The sequence below is a fragment of the Rhineura floridana genome, chromosome 5 (genome assembly GCF_030035675.1).
Source record: "Rhineura floridana isolate rRhiFlo1 chromosome 5, rRhiFlo1.hap2, whole genome shotgun sequence".
Classification (NCBI taxonomy): domain Eukaryota; kingdom Metazoa; phylum Chordata; class Lepidosauria; order Squamata; family Rhineuridae; genus Rhineura; species Rhineura floridana.
In genome coordinates, this window is record NC_084484.1 from 183,263,292 (window position 1) to 183,282,981 (window position 19,690).

Consider the following 19,690-nt stretch of genomic DNA (forward strand, 5'->3'; position numbering starts at 1 on the left):
GCAGTTCTGTCCCTGTTTGAGTAAGCTCCACTGAATTTATTGGGACTTGCTTCTGAATAAATGTAGGATTGCACTATAAAAATCTTTACAGGTTGTGAAATAATAAATCTATTTGATAGTCATGCTTATATAAATATTCCTTCATTTTTCATATTTTTGGTTTTTGGTTAGGAATCCTGACTGGTTGTGAGATGCTTAGTTTTCTGCCTTACTCATAGGAATCTTGTTGTGGTTGGTATGATATTACATTTAAGAAATTATCACTGTCTTTTGTTCTTCCTTTTCTATTTGCATTTCATTTACTTTTATCCTCACTCCCTTTCATCCATAGAAGCAACAACAGTGGTTCCATGTGCTCCGCTCAACCTTCTTAAACCCACTAATGATGCACCTTGTTGTTTGGTTCTTGTCCAATAGTGGTAAAAGAGAATTCACATACTGGGCAGTGTGGCTGCAATTGTTGTTGTTCCCAAGCTGCTGCCTATGAAGGTAGACCAGATCAAGTGTGCTTTCTCTGTAAATTATATTCACTTGAATTGGGTTGGCTTTTAAAGTGAGTTTATGGCAACCCACAGGCGAAACAGAAAAGGGTAGAGAATCTTCTTACTCATTACTCAGACCTCTTTCTGAAGTGAAGGGTCAAATCTGTAAAGAAATTTGGATGTTAAAAGATAGGGGCAGGGCATTCCAGGCAGGGGGTTGCCAACCCTACTTGGATATGGATATCTTTGCAGAGGATCCCTAGTCAAGCTTTACCAACAACACAATCCAAACCATATCTACTGAGAAGTAAGTCCTATTGAGTTCTATGAGGCTTAGTTCCTTAGTAAGTGTGTTTAGAATTGCAGATCTTTGGGGGCATCCATCTTTATTCCTGAGTACTCCCATATAACATCTCCACAACAGTAGGCTCCTTTCTTCCTACAATGGCCTTCTGGTGACTGGCCTGGCTTGGCCTGAGGGCACTTGAACCCTTTTTGCCAGAAGTGAATTGGCTAGATTAAATGTTCCCTACCCAGGCTCCATCTTTTAGCTAAGATTTCTATCTTAATTTCCAATCAGATAAATGTTTTTGTATGAATTGTATGCACCAAGCAACTGTGGTTGATGCTTAATGTATCATGCTTAATGACATCACTTGGACCTGCCCCATGATGTCACTTGGACCACCCTGTGACATCATTTGGACCCACCCCATGATGTCACTTGGACCCACCCCATAATGTCACTTGGGCCCACGCCCAAAATCTCAGGGTTTGGGATGCTTCTGACCTGGCAACCCTTGTCCTGATGTGCAACCTATATTCTGGGCAAGAGGCTACTGTAAGGACAGAATATGGAGAAACCAATTGGTTGTATTTTATCAACCTACTTGTTTAATCTATATGCAGAACATATCATACGGAAAGCAGGATAGGACCAAGATCTTGTAAGTTCAGATCTGTGGCTTCCTTTATGGAATCAATCCATCTCTTGTTTGGCCTTCCTCTTTTTCTACTCCCTTCTGTTTTTCCCAGCATGATTGTCTTTTCTAGTGAATCATGTCTTCTCATGATGCGTCCAAAGTAGGATAACCTCAGTTTCATCATTTTAGCTTCTAGTGACAGTTCTGGTTTAATTTGTTCTAACACCCAATTATTTGTCTTTTTCTCAGTCCATGGTATGTCCAAAGCTCTTCTCTAACACCACATTTCAAATGAGTTGATTTTTCTCCTATCCGCTTTCTTCACTGCCCAACTTTCACATCCATACATAGAGATAGGAAATACCATGGTCTGAGTGATCCTGACTTTAGTGTTCAGGGATACATCTTTGCATTTGAGGACCTTTTCTAGTTCTCTCATAGCTGCCCTCCCCAGTCCTAGCCTTCTTCTGATTTCTTGACGGTTGTCTCCATTTTGGTTAATGACTATGCTGAGATATTGATAATCCTTGACAAGTTCAATGTCCTCACTGTCAACTTTAAAGTTACATAAATCTTCTGTTGTCATTACTTTAGTCTTTTCGACATTCAGCTGTAGTCCTGCTTTTGTGCTTTCCTCTAACTTTCATCAGCATTCGTTTCAAATTGTTACTGGTTTCTGCTAGTAGTATGGTATTGTCTGCATATCTTAAATTATTGATATTTCTCCCTCCAATTTTCACACCTCCTTCATCTTGGTTCAATCCCACTTTCTGTATGATATGTTCTGCAAATAGATTAAACAAATAGGATGATAAAATGCATCCCTATCTCACACCCTTTCTGATGGGGCACCAATTGGTTTCTCCATATTCTGTCCTTACAGTAGCCTTTTGTGCAGAGTATAGGTTGCGCATCAGGACAATCAGATGCTGTGGCACCCCCATTTCTTTTAAAGCATTCCATAGTTTTTCATGATCTACACAGTCAAAGGCTTTGTTGTAATCTATAAAGCACAGGGTTATTTTCTTCTGAAATTCCTTGGTCTGTTCCATTATCCAATGTATGTTTGCGATATGATCTCTTGTTCCTTTTTTCTTTCTAAATCCAGCTTGGACGTCCAGCATTTCTTGCTCCATATATGGTAAGACCCTTTGTTATAGAATCTTGAACATTACTTTACTTGCATGGGATATTAAGGTGCCTTCTGACCTGGGGGTCTCATCTTCCAGCACTATCTCATGTTGCATTTTGGATACTCTGTTCATAGGGTTTTTGTGGTAAGAGGTATTCAGAGGTGGTTTACCATTGCCTTCCTCTGAGTTTGGATGCATCTTAGTCTGGTGTTTCAGCTTTGACCATTCTGCCTTGGGTGCCCCTGCTAGGAGCCTAGCCTCTTGGACTAGACTCCTGACGGCATTGCTCTCAGCTTCTTCAACACTCTCAGACCCCCTCACCATGTTAAGCTGTGCATTTTAGAGAGGGAATTAAAAGTTAATCAGCTGTTTGTCCTTAAGAACCTGGATTGTATTCAGAAATAAATTTAACAGGGATAATTCTGGGGTTTTGTGTACCATCTTCTTTATTTTTTCTGTTCTATAAACACCATATCCCAAAATTTAACCACCTTAACACACGTCCACCACATGTGGGTGAAAGAACCCTTCTCTAAGCATCCCCTCCAGCAACTGGTGGCTCCATGTCAGTGGGGCAGAGGAATCTGCTCTGGGTTTTACTCCTGGTCTCCCAGGTCCTAATCCACCTTCTGATTTCTTTGTCCTAAGGCTACAAACCCTATACAGGCTTACCTGGGCCTACGCTCCACTGAAAACAACTTAAGGCAACCTTAGCCTACCCAAGGGACCTTCTTTCTCCAGTTGTAATGGATGCAACAAAACAAATCGGAGGGAATCAAATGCAAGCTCTTGGCCCCTTGGGAACGAAGGCGAGCATCTCCTCCTCTTGCATTCTGGGAGCTGGAGTCCGTCGCAGGTTGCACTGCCCAGCGCCAACTACGACTCCCAGAATGCTGAGCAAAAAGAAGAGCGGGGGGGAGGGGGGAGTGTCTGCCTCGATGGGTTTGCATCTGCCAGAGGTTTGATGTTGCTGTCCCGGCAAAGACGACGGTGGCAGCGCGCTGCTGGGGCTCCCTAGGTAAAGCAGGGGCAACTTTGACCTGATGGGCCTGGGGAGGGATGGCCAAAAGGTGTGCAGGGTTGTTGCTGTTTTGTGCCCAGGAAGGCAGGCGCTGAAATACCTGCTCGGGTGCGCATCTTTGCAAACAAGAGGCGGTGCATCTCCTTGTTTGCAATGGATCACAGTCGGGCAGGGGGAGCCCCCCCACAAAAGGCAGCCCTTAACTCCCCCTCCCCGTTGTAATGCTGCCCGTTTCTAGGCTTGGTGGCACCTCGCGTGGCAAGGGTTGCGTGTGGGGAGACCCACTTAGTCTAGACCGCGCTCCTGAAGGCAAACCCGGTCTGTTCATTCTAGGGAAATGTTCCCTGCCAAGGTGATTTAACGAGAGGATGCGAGGCGCTCCTGGCCGTCGCGCGACGATCCGAGGTCATCTTCCAGTGTAGCTGTTGCACTTTGGTGCGGACGCGCGTTTCGTCGGCGAGCTCGGACCTCTCGTTTATGCCCAGTGCATAACTTAGTGCTGCCGTTTAGCTCTGCCTGCTGCAGACCCGAGTGCAGCAGGCAGAAACTTGGGTCGAGCGTGCTGAGGTCTTTCCCTTGCCGTCATTCCCCGAGTTCGCCTCCCTCTCCCTCCTCCAAAATTCTCCCCTTATCCGGTCAGGTGGATCCTCCGCAAGCGCGATTACCTGGGGGAAAGCCACACAGAGTCAGAGAGGTCCTGGTCCCCTGAAGTGTATATTTGATGGAAGCCTCAGCGGCACCTTTCTCTCGCCCTCTTGCCTTTTGAATGTTGTGGGGAAGTCCTCACTCTCCCACCGCTTCCTTCTTTCATTGACTTAAAACAGATTAAAAAACACACAAATTAATTTATTCAGGATTCCAGTGCTCCAGTGGACCACTGTGATTCTCTAGACCTGTATCTTCTTGCAGCGGTTAGAGTGCTGGACTAGGGTTCAAATCCTCCACTCAGCCATGAAGCTGACCTTGGTCCTGTCACTTGCCTCTCAGCTTAACCTACCTCGCAGGGTTGTTGTGGCGATTAAACAAGAAGGGGGAGAACCATGTACGCCACTTTGAGCTCCTCGGAGGAAAAGTGGGATATAAATGCAGTGAATAAATAAATTTCTGCTCCGGAGTCCTGGCTACCCCCTGGATTCCTCCACTCCTTTGCCTGGGCACCTCGCATCTCTTTGAGATGGCATTTTTGGACCTTCCTTTCCTAATCTCATTTGCAAATTATTCAAAGTTCCATGCTGTGTGTGTGTCTATGCAAATTAGTGAAATTACATGTTTTCAAATGGTTTTGCTTTTATTTACTGTGGCAGAGCCACTGTTGAATGGTAAGAAGTGGGTGGGTGTTTATACTCTCCTGTGGGCTGCCTTCTTTCTGAGCCTGATTGCGTTTGCAGCGAGGATCTGTGCATTCAGCCTTTCGAAGCACAGCAAATGGGCATTTTGCAGTAATTCAGCACAGGAAAATGAGCAGAGGACGCACTTTAAAGCATTCTTTGCTCTAGGTATGTTCTAGATGGCTTCAAGTAAACATAGAATCAAAATGCTAGTCTCTAAATCCCACAGAGGGAAGTGAGCTGCCATTTCCCTCTCTCTGACTGCCCTTCACCCGTAATTTACATAACAGAGATAATTCGAGAGGAGCATTTTAAAAAAATCTGATTAGCACAGACTTGTGCCTTTATTTAGAAGCCCAGTGACCCCAGTGGCCACTTTTTCTTTCCGCCCCCATCCTGCAGGTAGCTTGCATATAGTTGGAAAATTCCCACTAGTGAAAACCAGTTGTTTTCAGGGAGAGCTGGCAAATGAAGGTGATGGGATGCACTGTGATAGTTAATATTCCTAACACCAGTCTTTTATTTTCTTAAAATCTTCTTCTGCCTGGATAGATTTGTGGAAAAATCTCTGAAGAAATGGCCCTGTTGAAGTGTGGCTGGCTCTGGAGACAGAGTAAGTGGATCGGTCAAATATCTGTGTGGGATGGAATGCGAGTCTCTTTCTTTGAGAGGAGGGAAGGTTGTCAACATTGTCATTCACCACCCCCATCCTCATTTGTTGTGTTCATAATGGGGTACATAATGTGAAAGTTGGACAGTGGAAAAAGCGGATAAGAGAAAAATCAACTCATTTGAAATGATGCTGGACTAGATAGATGGGCTTTGGGTCAAACCCAGAAGGGCTTATGACATTTGGTACCAGGAGCAGAAAATCCAAATGGCATTCCCCAAAGGTGAAATGCAACAATCCCGTTAACAATGTTCACTTTGCTTTCCTTTAATGATGATACTCCAGCTGTTTAATGGTAGGACAGGTTCAGAAAAATAACATTTGATGGATTTAATGCACCGGTAACCATTGCAAAGTATTCGCCATAATTTGTAAACATTCAGCAGGAACGAGTTTGTCTTTAGGGTCCTATCTGGAGGACTTGAAACATTCCCTTTAAAAATATCACATACACAAGAGAGAAAACCCAGATTCTTAGAACTGCACAATTTCTGTGTCTGTTTTTTGCTTCTTTGTTTTTTGAGGCCAGCTTCAATATTCGTGCTTATTAATTGCTTTGGGCTTGGTTTTCTGTGGAATAGCAGCATAAGTACTTTATAAATAAGTAATTCTATATGCCAGTTTTGGGTAACAGCTGTTTCCTAGACCTTCACTTCCCCTTCCAAATATCTATCTCCTGCATTGTTTGATGTGCATTGATACTTTGAATGGGCTGACTGACTCAGATAGGAGAAACTTTGTAGCAAGGGTAAGGAGTTTGTGACCCTCCAGATGTTGCTGGACCAGAAAGCTCATTGCCCCTGACCACTGGACATGCTGGCTGGGTCTGATGGGAGTTTATTTTATTTATTTATTTATTTATTTATTTATTATTTGATTTATATCCTGCCCTTCCTCCCAGCAGGAGCCCAGGGCAGCAAACAAAAGCACTAAAAACACTTTAAAACGTCATAAAAACAGACTTTAAAATACTTTAAAATTAAAACAAAACATCTTTAAAAACATTTTTTTAAAAAAAGCTTTCAAAACATTTTGTTTAAAGTTAAAAACATATTGTTTTTTTTTTTTTTAAGGTTTAAAAACATATTAAAAAGCAATTCCAACACTAACACAGACTGGGATAAGGTCTCAACTTAAAAGGCTTGTTGAAAGAGGAAGGCCTTAAATAGGTGCCGAAAAGATAACGGAGATGGTGCCTGTCTAATATTTAAGGAGTTAGAATCTAAAAACATCTGGAGGGCCACAGGTTCCCCACCTGCTAATTTCCAGTGCTAGTCTAACCATGTCTACTTAGAAGTAATCCTATGGAATTCTATAGGGCTTACTCCAAGGTAAATGGAGTTAGGATTGCAGTCTTATTTAATGTCGCTTCTCAGGGTTGTATTCAACTTATTCAGAGCAGACCCATTGAAATTAATGAACCTAAGATGTTTTGTTTTTAAGATTTTTTTTAATATTTGTTTTTAGTGTGTTATCGCTTGCGGTTGGCCAGCCCAGGACCCATTTGGGGGGGGGGAAGAGTGAGACATACATTTAATAATAATAAATAATTTAGTCATTTATATTAACTTCAGTGGGCTTACTCTGAGTAGGACCAGCATTGAGCACCAGCCATACTGCTTTTCTACCAAGGCCAAATAAACCCAATAACAGGCAAAATATGACAGGCAAAATAATAACAAATCATCAGGCTTATCTCAGGCTATTGGTAGTAAATGTAATGACCGATTACTAATTCAGTGCCCTCTGCATGTTGCTGGACTGCAGCTGGCATGGCCAGCAGTCAGGGATGACAGGGGTTAGAAACATAGGAGGCTGCCCTATACAGAGTCAGACCATTGGCCCACCTAGATCAGTATTGTCTACACTGATTGGCAGCAACTCTTCAGGACTTCAGGCGTGGAGCCTCTCCCAGGCCTACCTGGAGATGATGCCATTGGCGATTGAACCTGGCCTGGGACCTTCTGCATGCAAGGCAGATGGTCTGCCACTGAGCTATGGCCCTTCCCCTGCTAGTGGCAGTCTAGCAGCCTCTGGAGGACCCCTTGTTGCTTCCCCTTGCTTCAGGAGTTCATGGATTCTCCCCCGCCCCTTCCATGCCTGGGCTACTCCTCTTTATGTGGAAGTAAGCCCCACTGATTTCAGCAGAAGGTGAGCTGAGGACTCTAGCCTAGGCAACAATTCATTCCAAACTGCTCTGCTTGAGGGATTATCCACCTGAATAACCGCTTAAGCTACTGAGGCAGAAACCTCTTCTTGTTCTCCTCACTGCCCCGCTCCCCTTGACGCTTGACCATCTGTTCCCCGTCGCTCTCTACAGAGAGCTGGAGACACGAGAGCAACACAGTGGATTCCCCTCCTTCTGGGTAGCCCATCCGTCAGGACCTTCTTGAATCCTTCCTAGGCATCTGTTCTTTTAATGCCCATGTGGTCCCTGGACTCCAAGCTCCCATCAGCCCCAGCCAGAGCGGCCAGTGGATGGTAGAGACCCCTGTCCGAAACCCTGGAGAGAGCTGTCAGTCAGTGTTGGCAATACTAATCAAGATGGGCTAATGGCCTGCCTGTAAAAGGTGCCTTCTCATGCTTATTGCTGCTTCCTTCATCCTTCCAGAGCCCCAGAGGGTTCAGCCCCTCCCCCATCCCTGATGCTCATTCCAGAAAAGGAAAATATTAATCTGTTTGGGATTTTTTATGCAAGCAAAATTTTCACATTCCTCTTTCTTTCCTCCCTCAGTGACAGGCTTCTTTGTTGTGTCAAATGCTCTTAGTTGGGCTGTTGGTTGGGGGTATTTGACACTGGAGTCTTGCCTCTTTAGAAAGAACAACCTAGCTGACAAGGCAGAATACGAGAGGAAGCGGCTGAGAAGTGGAATCAGCAGGCCTAGGAGCATGATCCACTGAGAGTGCTGCCTGCATGAGCCCCACTGAAAGCGGGCAGCATTCCTGGTGGGTGGTGGCCCACGCTTTGGCTGCAAGTGACTTTTTTCTTTTGCAGAGCTGGACAGGGATTAATGAGCTGGGCTAGGGATATGTAAATAAACTGGCACAGTGACCTCGTAGCTCTAGGGAAGGGCTGGCAAATAAGGCATGGCAAATAAGCCATGGCATTAAGACATGGCTCTCTCATCTCTTATTTCTTGGGCTGTCCAGTCACCTTTATTCACCTTCCCCTCTTTCTTTCTTCCCCCCCTCCTGGCCTCCACAGGCTCAATTCTGAGACGCTGGAAGAGAAACTGGTTTGTCTTGTGGGTGGACGGCACCTTTGTCTACTACCACGATGACAGCGGTCGCGATATGGCCGGCCGGATCAACATCAAGTTCAACTGCAGAGAGGTCAGGACGGGCCGCGAATGCCGTGGTGAGTCTGCATGCTGCTTGTGAACTGTGTTTGTGCATGATCACACAATGGCAGAGTGCATAGATGTTTTCTGACTCTGAGATCAAAACCCACCTCAGAAACAATCAGGTTTTTTTCTTATGCAAGTTCCTATTCCTTAAGGTTGAAAAGCAGGGCTGAACCAAAATGCCCAATACTTCTCACAGAGCCTTGATAGACTTTCAGAGAAACAAGGGTATATTAAATCTCCTGGAATATGTATATAGGAAGCGAGTCTGTAAATATATTTGATATCCTGAATTTTCATTAGCCATTCTGCGAGAACACACTTCAGATGCTTCCCTGAGTCCATCCCTGCCTGCCTCACTGTTGCCACTGACAGGCAAACTACAATTTATACAGCAGTTTTGCATATGCAATAGAGGCCCAAAGGCCCATTCGGTGTAGCAAAGTACCCACAGAAGGAGCTGTGTTGCAGCAGACAAAGATGCTTAATCCTTCCCCAGGCAGCTCCTACCCCCCCCAACTCCTCCCTCCTGTTACATCACCTGTCCACCCTGTGGGATTCCAGACCCAAGGCTGTGAGGGGTCTGATGCACTGTGGTGAGGGGGGAAGAAAGAGGAAGAGCTGGTAAGGAAAAGCAAGCAAAATTGTCTCATTTTGTAAGCTTTACAACAGGGGTGGCTGACCTGCGGCCCTCCACATGCTGTTGGACTAGGCCATCCAGCAGCCATGCTAACTGGGGCTGATGGGATCTGAGAGTCCAGGAGCAACTATTGGGGGTCACAGGTTAGCCATGCCAGCATTAGGGCTTATTGTTCCGAGCTTGGGGCAGATTTGCACTGTACTGTTGGGTTAACAGTAGAGTGGCTGAGCATCTGCTTTGCATGCAGAACACCCCAGAGTTCAATTCCCAGTGGCATCTCCAGGAAGGGCTGGAAAAGATCCCCTACCAGAAACCCTGAAGAACTTCTGCCAGTCAGTGTAGACCTTTGGTGTTTAACATGGTTGCCCCTTGCTACATGTGGCAAAATGGCTAGTGACCTGTGGCGAATTGGTGCTTTACTTCTACCACCAATTTTTAAAATAAAAATTTAATATAGTAATACCTCAGTTAACAGATCCTCCAGGAATGAAGCTCCTTTTAAGGAAGGCTTTTGAAAAGGTGAAACTGACCAGCTTTGCTTTATTATGGATAAACTTTCAAGCCTGTGCCTTGCTTTAAGGTGAAACTGACCAGCCTGTTCCTTTGCTTTGCCAGGGTGAAACTGACAAGCCGGTGTCTGCTTTACATTAAAGAGATAGCTGGGGAGGGAATGATCCAGTATGATTCAGAAGAGGAGAAGGAGGGGAGGGGGAAGAAGCAGGAGGGGTGGGTGCCACGTAGGCACCCTTTAAAGCCCCTGTTGAAGCTGCCCCCACCATATACGAGCAGGTGTAGAAATCTATCCCTGTTCCTTCCATGTTGTTCCTAACTCTGGTGCCAAAGTTTCTGTTAAAGAAGTAATGTCCAGGAACGCATCAACTTTGTTAACTGAGGTATAACTGTACAGTTCTTTTATACCAATTCAAGAAAATGTCCACCCTCTGCTGTTAACTACCAAAGATTTGGCCTTGGGTCCTATACAGTTTTCCAGTTTTGAAGAGTACAGAATTGGTTTTGAATTAGTGCAAGATCCATTTAACGTTGACCGTTACAATTCTCAGCTGGCTCTGCAGACCATCTTTTCCTGTGGTTAAAATGGTGAAATCAAAATATAGGTTGCCAATATTGGATGAAAAGTAGGAGGCTGTTGAGATGTAGTCTCACTGATTTTATGCCTGATTTCGTGGCATATGAAAAGATATGCCAGATTTCTCACTCATTCTATCAATAAATAATTCAAAACATTATTGTGCATTTTTCTATTCTCAAAAGCACCGTTAATTATTATTTTTTGGTCATATGGCAAAAATGTTAACATGTTTGCCAGTTTGGGCAAATATTTTAAAAACCCTGCTGGACACCCCTGGTGAGCTAGATAGACCATGCTTTGATTCAGTACGTGTCAGCTTCCTATTTCATTTTTACCTTTTCAGTTTTGCATGGTACCAGGTCATGTTTTCCATGTTGGAGGAAGCTTTGAGAGATTAAAAAGTTCCTTCTTGTAGAAAATGTGTGATTGTCATAGCAAGGGTGGGGAACTTCTGGCCCACGGGTAAAATTTGGCCCTGCATGGGTCCCAATTTGGCCCACAAGGCTGTTTCCCCCAAATCATGGCCACTTGCCGTCATATGTGACATCAGGTGTTGGGCAGGTAGAGATGTGGCTAGATTGGCAGTGCAAAAGGCTTCCCTGCAGGGAGCTCAGTCAGGCAGCTAATCCCTGCAGAAAGCTGCTTTGGCAGCCTTATGTTCACCTGCTGTTCTAAGCACCCAGCAATCAGCTAGTTGATTCCCTACCCCAGGTTTAAATAAATTGCACATTTTTAATAACTGGAAACTATCTCCAAAAACCATCTGGTTTTATTCAATTATCATGAGGATTAGTAGCTTATTTTTATTTTCCAAGGTATCCAGAGGGCATTATTTGCATCATGGATATATATTATTTATATCTTTTGGTTGCAAAACTGGGTCACCTTTAGATTTTGCCAGGAAGAGAAGCTCCTCCCCCTTTCTGACTGGCCCAGTCTTTAGGTCTGGTCCACCAACTATAGACGCCAATGCGCATTCTGTGAAGATGCCAAATTGGGGGAGAGGGGAGGGCAGCAGGAGAGGAGAGGAGCGGGTCTTTATGCAGGGTAGAGGTCAGTATCCTTTGGAATGGGGTTGAAATGACTCCCTGCTCCTCAAACAAGGGCTCACAAGGGCTGTGGACAAGGGGTGGATTTCTGAAAGAGAATTCTCCAATCTGCTATCACGGGAAGGACCATAGCTCAGTAGCAGAACATCTGCTTTGCATGCAGAAAGTCCCAGGTTCAATCCCCAAGGGCATCTCCAGGTAGAGCTGGGAGAGACTCCTGCTCCTGCCTGAAACCCTGGAGAGCCTCTGCCAGTCAGTGTAGGCAGTACTGAGCTAGATGGACCAATGGTCTGCATCGGTATAAGGCAACTTCCTATGTCCCTAGATCCCCACTCTTGGGATGTTAAGCGAAGAGCACTCTTAAGGCTGTGGGAGCCGCTGAGTTTACTCAGTTCAAAGTCTGCTTCTCCCTCCCCCTTCCCCATGGCTGCCTTTTTAATTTGAGCAGAAGAAACCCCCCCCCAATGCATGTGTGTGTTTGCTCTTGTACTGCATGGTACGACAGTGCTGAGTCACCAAGAGCATTCTCTTGCAGACAATTGATGGAAAGAAATAGTCCAAACAGAAGGCTGGTTCATGTAGCATGAATCTGATTTCTGAGTCTCCCAGCAGCAATAATGCAATGCTCTGCAGTGGTCCAGCCGTCTGCCGGTCTCCAGCGAAGTCCTGTAGGGTCCAGATTCCAGGATATTGATGCATAATGCTTACCAAAAAAACCCTTTTAAGTCATCTGTTCATCTTGTTTTGCTCCCTGGCTGCAATTGGGGCCAGAAGGAATCTGCCTGAAATAATTCTACTAGCTTGAATGCCTGCAAAAGTTTAATTCGTCTTCTCAGAATTTGTGGGGTTTTGTCACAACAACATTCCCAATTTTATTATTTATTTATTATTTATATCCCACCCTTCCTCCCAATAACTGCTCTTTAGAGGTAGAGATTTAAAGTTGAGGAGGGGACGTAAAAGTAGTTAAGCCAGGGGTGGACCTCACAGTGTTCCTACTTCCATCATCCCTCCTCACATGCCATGCTGGGTGGGGCTGATGGGAGTTGTTGTTGATGATGATGATGATAATGATGATGATGATAAAGATCTGTTGGGTCAGATGAAAGGCCCATCTAGTTTATTATTTATTTATTTATTATTTGATTTATATCCCGCCCTTCCTCCCAGCAGGAGCCCAGGGAGGCAAACACAAATGCTAAAAACACTTTAAAACATCATAAAAAGACCTTAAAATACATTAAAACAAAACAACGTTAAAAACATTTTTAAAAAGCTTTAAAAACATCTTTTTTTAAAAAAAGGGTTAAAAACATATTATTAAAGAAAACATATTAAAAACAATTCTAACACAGACGCAGACTGGGATAGGTCTCAACTTAAAAGGCTTGTTGAAAGAGGAAGAGTTCTGGAGTCCAAGAACATAAGAACAGCCTGCTGCATCAAGCCAATGGTTTATCTAATCCAGCATCCTGTTCTCAGAGCAGTGAACCAGGTGCCTGAATATGAAGTCTGCAAACAGGACCTGAGCGCAACGGCAGTTGTCCCCCACTGACTGCTATTCAGAGGCATATTGCTTCCAGCAGTGGAGGCAGAGGGTAGCCATCATGGCTTGCAGCCACTGATAGACAAAATCCTGGAGGATCAGGCTAATCCTCTTTGAAAGCCATCCAAGTGGGTGGCCATCGCTGCCTCCTGTGGGCACGAATTCCACAGTTTAACTTTGCACTGAGTGAAGAAGGACTTCACCTTGATTTAGGGGCAGAAGAGACCAAAGAGCAATCGCATCCAGCACCCCTCCTGCTTCTCGCAATGGCCAATCAGATGCTTCTGCACATTTTATAAGGCAGGAAATGGTGGTTAGGAAAAGGGGTGTTGTCATGCTGACAGGAGGTTCATGCCCTGCCCATGCGGTGGCAAAGGGCCAGAGCTTGGGAAAGTTACTTTTTTTGAACTACAACTCCCATCAGCCCAATCCAGTGGCCATGCTGGCTGGGGCTCATGGGAGTTGTAGTTCAAAAAAGTAACTGTTCCAAGCTCTGCAAAGGGCACAAAACTATGCATTGTGAATACCTGGAAACTTTTCTGAAGAGTTGTCCTTGGCCGTGTTCTGGATCCCATGGAGAAAGCAACAAGGCTGAAGGCCAGACAAAGGTTGCTGGACCCTGGAGAGCCAGACAAAGGTTGGGAGCAGACTGAGTCTTTGAAGTCTGTGCCTCCAGGCTCCACTCCCACGTAGAGAACGCCAGGGGTCTTGAAAGGCCAACCCTCCTGCCTGAAGACAGGCACTCCATCTCCATTGCATGGCCTCCCTCCTGGTGCACCCACTGTGCTGCTGGACTGGTGATGTGTGGTGGGAGGCATCTGGTTCTTCAGGCTCAGGAGATGGTGCCCATGAGGGTCTGGGTTCTGGCCCTATAGGCCCTGGCGGCCTGGGGGGATCCTCTGGGAGGTTCTGCCCAACAGGTGCACTGGTCTCCCTATGCTGAGCAGTCAGCTCTGAGCCCTGAGCCTGACCCGGCTCTCCATCTGGTACCCCTGCAGCCTCTTGACTCCGTGTCCAGATCACTGCTAGGTTCAAGGGTCAGGACAGTCATATTAGGACATGTTCATTTCATTTCATTTCATTTCATTAAATTTATATACCGCCCATAGCCGAAGCTCCCTGGGCGGTTCACAACAATCAGCATAAAATACAATGAAACACATATTTAAAACAGTTTTTTTTAAAGCTTAACATTTAAATTTAAAACATAAACATTTTTACACATACTAAAATGACTGGGAAAAGAGGAAAGTTTTAACCTGGCGCCGAAAACATTTCATTTTATTAAATTCATATATAGTCTTAACCTCATGCATAGTAAACTTGACAAGTGCTCCTGTTTGCTATTCCAGGCAGCTGGTCAGGCCTCTTCCAAGATATTCCATTCGGTTGTTTTTCTTACATACACACACAAACACTTTTCTAGTTCTGTATGAATAGGCTCAAGCCACATTTTGTAGCTGTTGACCGCACTCAGTTCTCATTGGGCTATTTTGGGGTCGCCTCTCTCTCTCTCTCTCTCTCTCTCACACACACACACACACACACACACACTGTTAACTTTGAGCTTCCCCTGAGCCCACTGAGACGTTATGCTTGTGCATGGGTGGGGCTGTTTTGACTCCAAAACCGATGGCACCCGTGCCTGGACATCAGAAATGGAGGGAATTGGTATTTTTATAGTAATGATTGGTAAGCGACTGTAACTATTATTTCAAAGTAAGAACATACTAACTTGTTAATACATAGCTTACAAGATTATAAAGATGGTGCAAGGAGAGTCTGGACTAATTCTAGACCTAAAAGATTATCTGTCAGAAGTAATATGCTGCTGAATTCCAATTGCTAGGAATCGTGAGTGGGGAGAATTGCTGCTGTTGCACTCACGTCCTGCTTGCAGGCCTGTCTTTGGGGCATCTGGCTGGCTAATGTGAGGACAGAAGGCTGGGCTAGATGAGCCTTTGTTCTGATCTAGCAGGCTGCTCTTACATTATCCTTGTACCCAACCAAAGATTGTGTGATCTGCAGGAGAGGGCCTCCTGCAGATAGTATCTTATCAGAAGGTCTGTTCCATGCACTACAGGAACTGGGCCTTTAGAATGGTGGCATCTACACTTTGGAACTCCCTGCTGTTACATATCAGACAGGTGCCATCTCATTGTCTTTTTGACACCTGTTAAAGACCATCCCTTTTCAACCAGACTGTTAAGTGAAGATTTTTTATCCCAGTCTGTATCCGTGTTGGATTTGAAATTGTTTTTGTACATATGAAATTGTGTTTATAGAATTATAGAGTTGGAAGGCCATTCAGACCAAGGTATCCCCAATCTCTATGTATGGATGTGAAAGTTGGACAGTGAAAAAGGTGGATAAGAGAAAAATCACCTCATTTGAAATGTGGTGCTGGAGGAGAGCTTTGCGCATACCATGGACTGCAAAAAGACCAAGAATTGGGTGTTAGAACAAATTAAACCAGAACTGTCACTAGAAGCTATAATGACGAAACTAAGGTTATCGTACTTTGGACGCATACTGAGAAGACAGGATTCACTAGAAAAGACAATAATGCTTGGAAAAAACAGAAGGGAGTAGAAAAAGAGGAAGGTGTGAAAATTGGAGGGAGAAATATCAATAAGATATGCAGACACTACCATACTACTAGCAGAAACCAGTAATGATTTGAAACAAATGCTGATGAAAGTTAAAGAGGAAAGCACAAAAGCAGGACTACAGTTGAACGTCAAGAAGACGAAAGTAATGACAACAGAAGATTGATGTAACTTTAAAGTTGACAATGAGGACATTGAACTTGTCAAGGATTATCAATACCTTGGCACAATCATTAACCAAACTGGAGACAATAGTCAAGAAATCAGAAGAAGGCTAGGACTGGGGAGGGCAGCTATGAGAGAACTAGAAAAGGTCCTCAAATGCAAAGATGTAGCACTGAACACTAAAGTAAGGGTCGTTCAGACCATGGTATTCTCTATCTCTATGTATGGATGTGAAAGTTGGACAGTGAAAAAAGCGGATAAGAGAAAAATGTGGTGTTGGAGGAGAGGTTTGCACATACCATGGACTGCAAAAAAGACAAATACTTGGGTGCTAGAACAAATTAAACCAGAATCTTCCCGTGCCAGGATGTGGAAGAACAAAGGCCCAGCAGAAACCGCAGACTCCTCACCACAGTAAACTCCAGGCACAAAGAACCTTTGTTCCAAACAGCTTTGTTTTTCATCCCACTTTTGCATTCTAATTCAGGGTTAAAGGCAGAACTTCTGAAGACTTGACTTCAGGCAGATAATTTGGACCTGCTGGGGTCCAACCAAGCACACTTGGCCGCTGCCCCCCCCCTGCCCTAGATGCACAGCAGGGATGGTTGGGAGGATTTTTATTTTAAAGGCACCCTGCACGAACACATTTCATACATTTAAGGGCAACATCATGTTGAAAATAGATTTCTGGGCTAATTCATATGGCTCCAATTAAGCCTTGTTAATTACACTCCCCAGAGGGTTTCACAGGGAGGCCAAGAAATCCAGACGTGCTCCCATTTTGCATGTGGCATTAGCCAAGAGCAGATGTTAGACACGGTGCCTGCCTTTAAAGCCTCCTCTCTCTACTGCTGGTCTCGTTTGAATTTTGCCCGGGCATCTCCTGGGTGCCTCTGGGACTGTTGCCAATTCTTGTGCCGTTTGTTTTGTTGTGGTTTCAGCAGGAGCCGCTGAGTCGGCAGTTTCTCCCCAAGGTCCCAATTATGCCATTGGTTGCTTGGCTTGCCGAGGGATTCAGCTAGCTTTGTTGCCTGAGGTTGCTTCTTTGATTTGCTACAGACTTTTCCGCATTTATCAGTCCATTGTGGCTTTTGAATCTTGAACGTCAAAATGACTTGGGCTGTTCCTGGGCTTCCTTGTGGGTTTTTTGGGAGATGAACTGGGGGTGCATTTTGTGTGCCATCCATGGCTGAGGCTTTGAGAATTCTTGCTTTCATTTTTTAAAAAAAGTTTATAGACCTCAAGCTCAAATGCAAAGATGTATCACTGAACACTCAAGTCAGGATCATTCAGATCATGGTATCCCTGATCTCTGTGTATGGATGTGAAAGTTGGACAGTGAAAAAAGCAGATAAGAGAAAAATCCACTCATTTGAAATGTGGTGTTGGAGGAGAGCTTTGTGCATACCATGGACTGTGAAAAAGACCAATAATTTGGTGTTAGAACAAATTAAAGCAGAATTGTCACTAGAAGCTAAAATGATGAAACCAAGGTTATCATACCTTGGACACATCATGAGGAGACCTGATTCACTAGAAAAGACCATAGTGCTGGGGAAAACAGAAGGGAGTAGAAAAAGAGGAAGGCCAAACTAGAGATGGATTGACTCCATAAAGGAAGCCACAGACCTGAACTTACAAGATCTGAACAGGGTGGTTCATGACAGATGCTCTTGGAGGTCACTGATTCATAGGGTCGCCATAAGTCGTAATCGACTTGAAGGCACATAACAACAACAACATCACTGGACACTAAAGTCAGGATCATTCAGACCATGGTATTTCCGATCTCTATGTATGGATTTGAAAATTGTACAGTGAAAAAAGTGGATAAGAGAAGAATCAACTCATTTGAAATGTCATGTTGGAGGAGAGCTTTGCAGATACCATGGACTGTGAAAAAGACGAATAACTGGGTGTTAGAACAAATTAAACCAGAACTGTCACTAGAAGCTGAAATTGTGAAACTGAGGTTATCATACTTTGGACACATCACGAGAAGACATGATTCATTAGAAAAGATAATAATGCTTGGAAAAACAGAAGGGAGTAGAAAAAGAGGAAGGCCAAACAAGAGATGGACTGATTCCACAAAGGAAGCCACAGACCTGAACTTACAAGATCTGAACAGGGTGGTTCATGACAGATGCTCTTGGAGGTCACTGATTCATAGGGTCGCCATAAGTGGTAATTGACCTGAAGGCACATAACAGCAACAACAACAGACCACAAGTTTAAAAAAAAAAATTGAGGGAGTGCATTTGCTAAGGCTCAAAGGATAAGATGTAAGCACAACTGGACAAATTGAGTGCAGCCTTATTCGAGGGGAAGAGGGTGCTTGAAAGGGCCACTGAAACCCCCAACATTGTGCTAGTACAAGCTAGGCAGCACATATGGGCAAAGGCACATTGGAAGCTGTCTTATACTGAGCGAGACCTCTGGCCTATCTAGTTCAGCATTGTCCACACTGACAGGCAGCCGTTCTCCAGGGTTTCAGCCAGGGACCTCTCCCAGTGCTACCAGGAGATTCCAAGGACTGAACCTGGAACCTTCTGCATACAAAGCAGATGCTCTTCTTCTGAGCTACAGCCCTCCCCGTTGTTCTCAGCAATTGTGTTTGCAAATTAACAGCCATGTTTTGAGGCTACTTATTTTAACTGTGTCTCAAAGGTGTACAGGGAAGCTGGTCCAACTGATGTAGATTCATTGTGTTTAGTTTTTTCACCTCTCCACTTTATGCAAGATCACACACGAGCCAGTTCCAGTGATTGAGTTACAGCCTCGAACTGAACCTACATTCCAAATTCTGTTTTTCATGGCCTTTGGCTAGTACAATAAATTTATTATTGATTGATTGATTTCCCCCCTAGCAATATGTTCATGATTGTAAGCCTCTTTGAGTTCAGTTTTGTGAAGAAAAGCGACTAACAAATGTAATAAATAAATAAATTATTATATGCAAGATGAAAAGTGGATTCAGATATTCTAAGGACCCCTGGCATATAATGTGTCCCATTTATAATAATAATCTTATTTTTACATTTATTTATTTAAGTATTTATGTACCGCTTTCTCGCAAAACATCAGGATACTGCAGCCTGCACAACATTTAAAGGCAGTGCAAAGCTATCATTAAAACGGCTGGCTACTCAAAAGACATTTTAAACAGATGCATAAGCTTGTTGGCAGAAAAAGTCTTCAAGAGGTGCCTGAAAGCCAAAATAAGGGTTCCTGCTGAATCTCTGCTGGAAGAATGTTCCGGGGCACGGATTGGCAACACTAAATTCCCAATTTCTGGTTGAGGCCAGAATTTATGTTTCATTTATAATCCATCTTTCCTGTAAGGAGCTCAAGGGGGTGTACTTGGCTGAACTAGCACATAGCGCCACCCTCATTTCATCCTCACAACAGCCCTATGAGGTAGGCTAGGCCAGTCGTTCCCAAATGTTCCCCCCCTCGCAGACCACGTTTACACTGTGGGTGGTCTTGGCGAACCACTTCATAGTTATTCTGCCCAGTGTCACAATTGTGCTGAGCTGGATGTTGTATGATTTTTAATTGCACTTCTATTGCTGCTTTTATTTCTTATATTTGTATTTTACTGCACTGCAACCTGCGTTCACTAGAATCCAAACTGTAATACAATAAAGTACAAGGAGGGAAAGCAGCAATAGAAATAAATATGAATTA

At 44.3% G+C, this 19,690-nt stretch overlaps 1 protein-coding gene across 1 annotated transcript in view; it reads left to right on the plus strand.

Moving 5' to 3' along the window:
• The first annotated feature begins 3,485 nt into the window (after window positions 1-3,485).
• PLEKHB1 (pleckstrin homology domain containing B1) overlaps window positions 3,486-19,690 on the plus strand; it is a 40,101-nt gene continuing 23,896 nt past the window's right edge. The window contains exons 1-3 of the mRNA XM_061629640.1: window positions 3,486-3,556; window positions 5,440-5,500; window positions 8,763-8,915. Of these exons, the coding sequence (XP_061485624.1) occupies window positions 5,464-5,500; window positions 8,763-8,915 (190 nt within the window). The 5' untranslated portion in view covers window positions 3,486-3,556; window positions 5,440-5,463. The remainder of the gene's footprint in view (window positions 3,557-5,439; window positions 5,501-8,762; window positions 8,916-19,690) is intronic.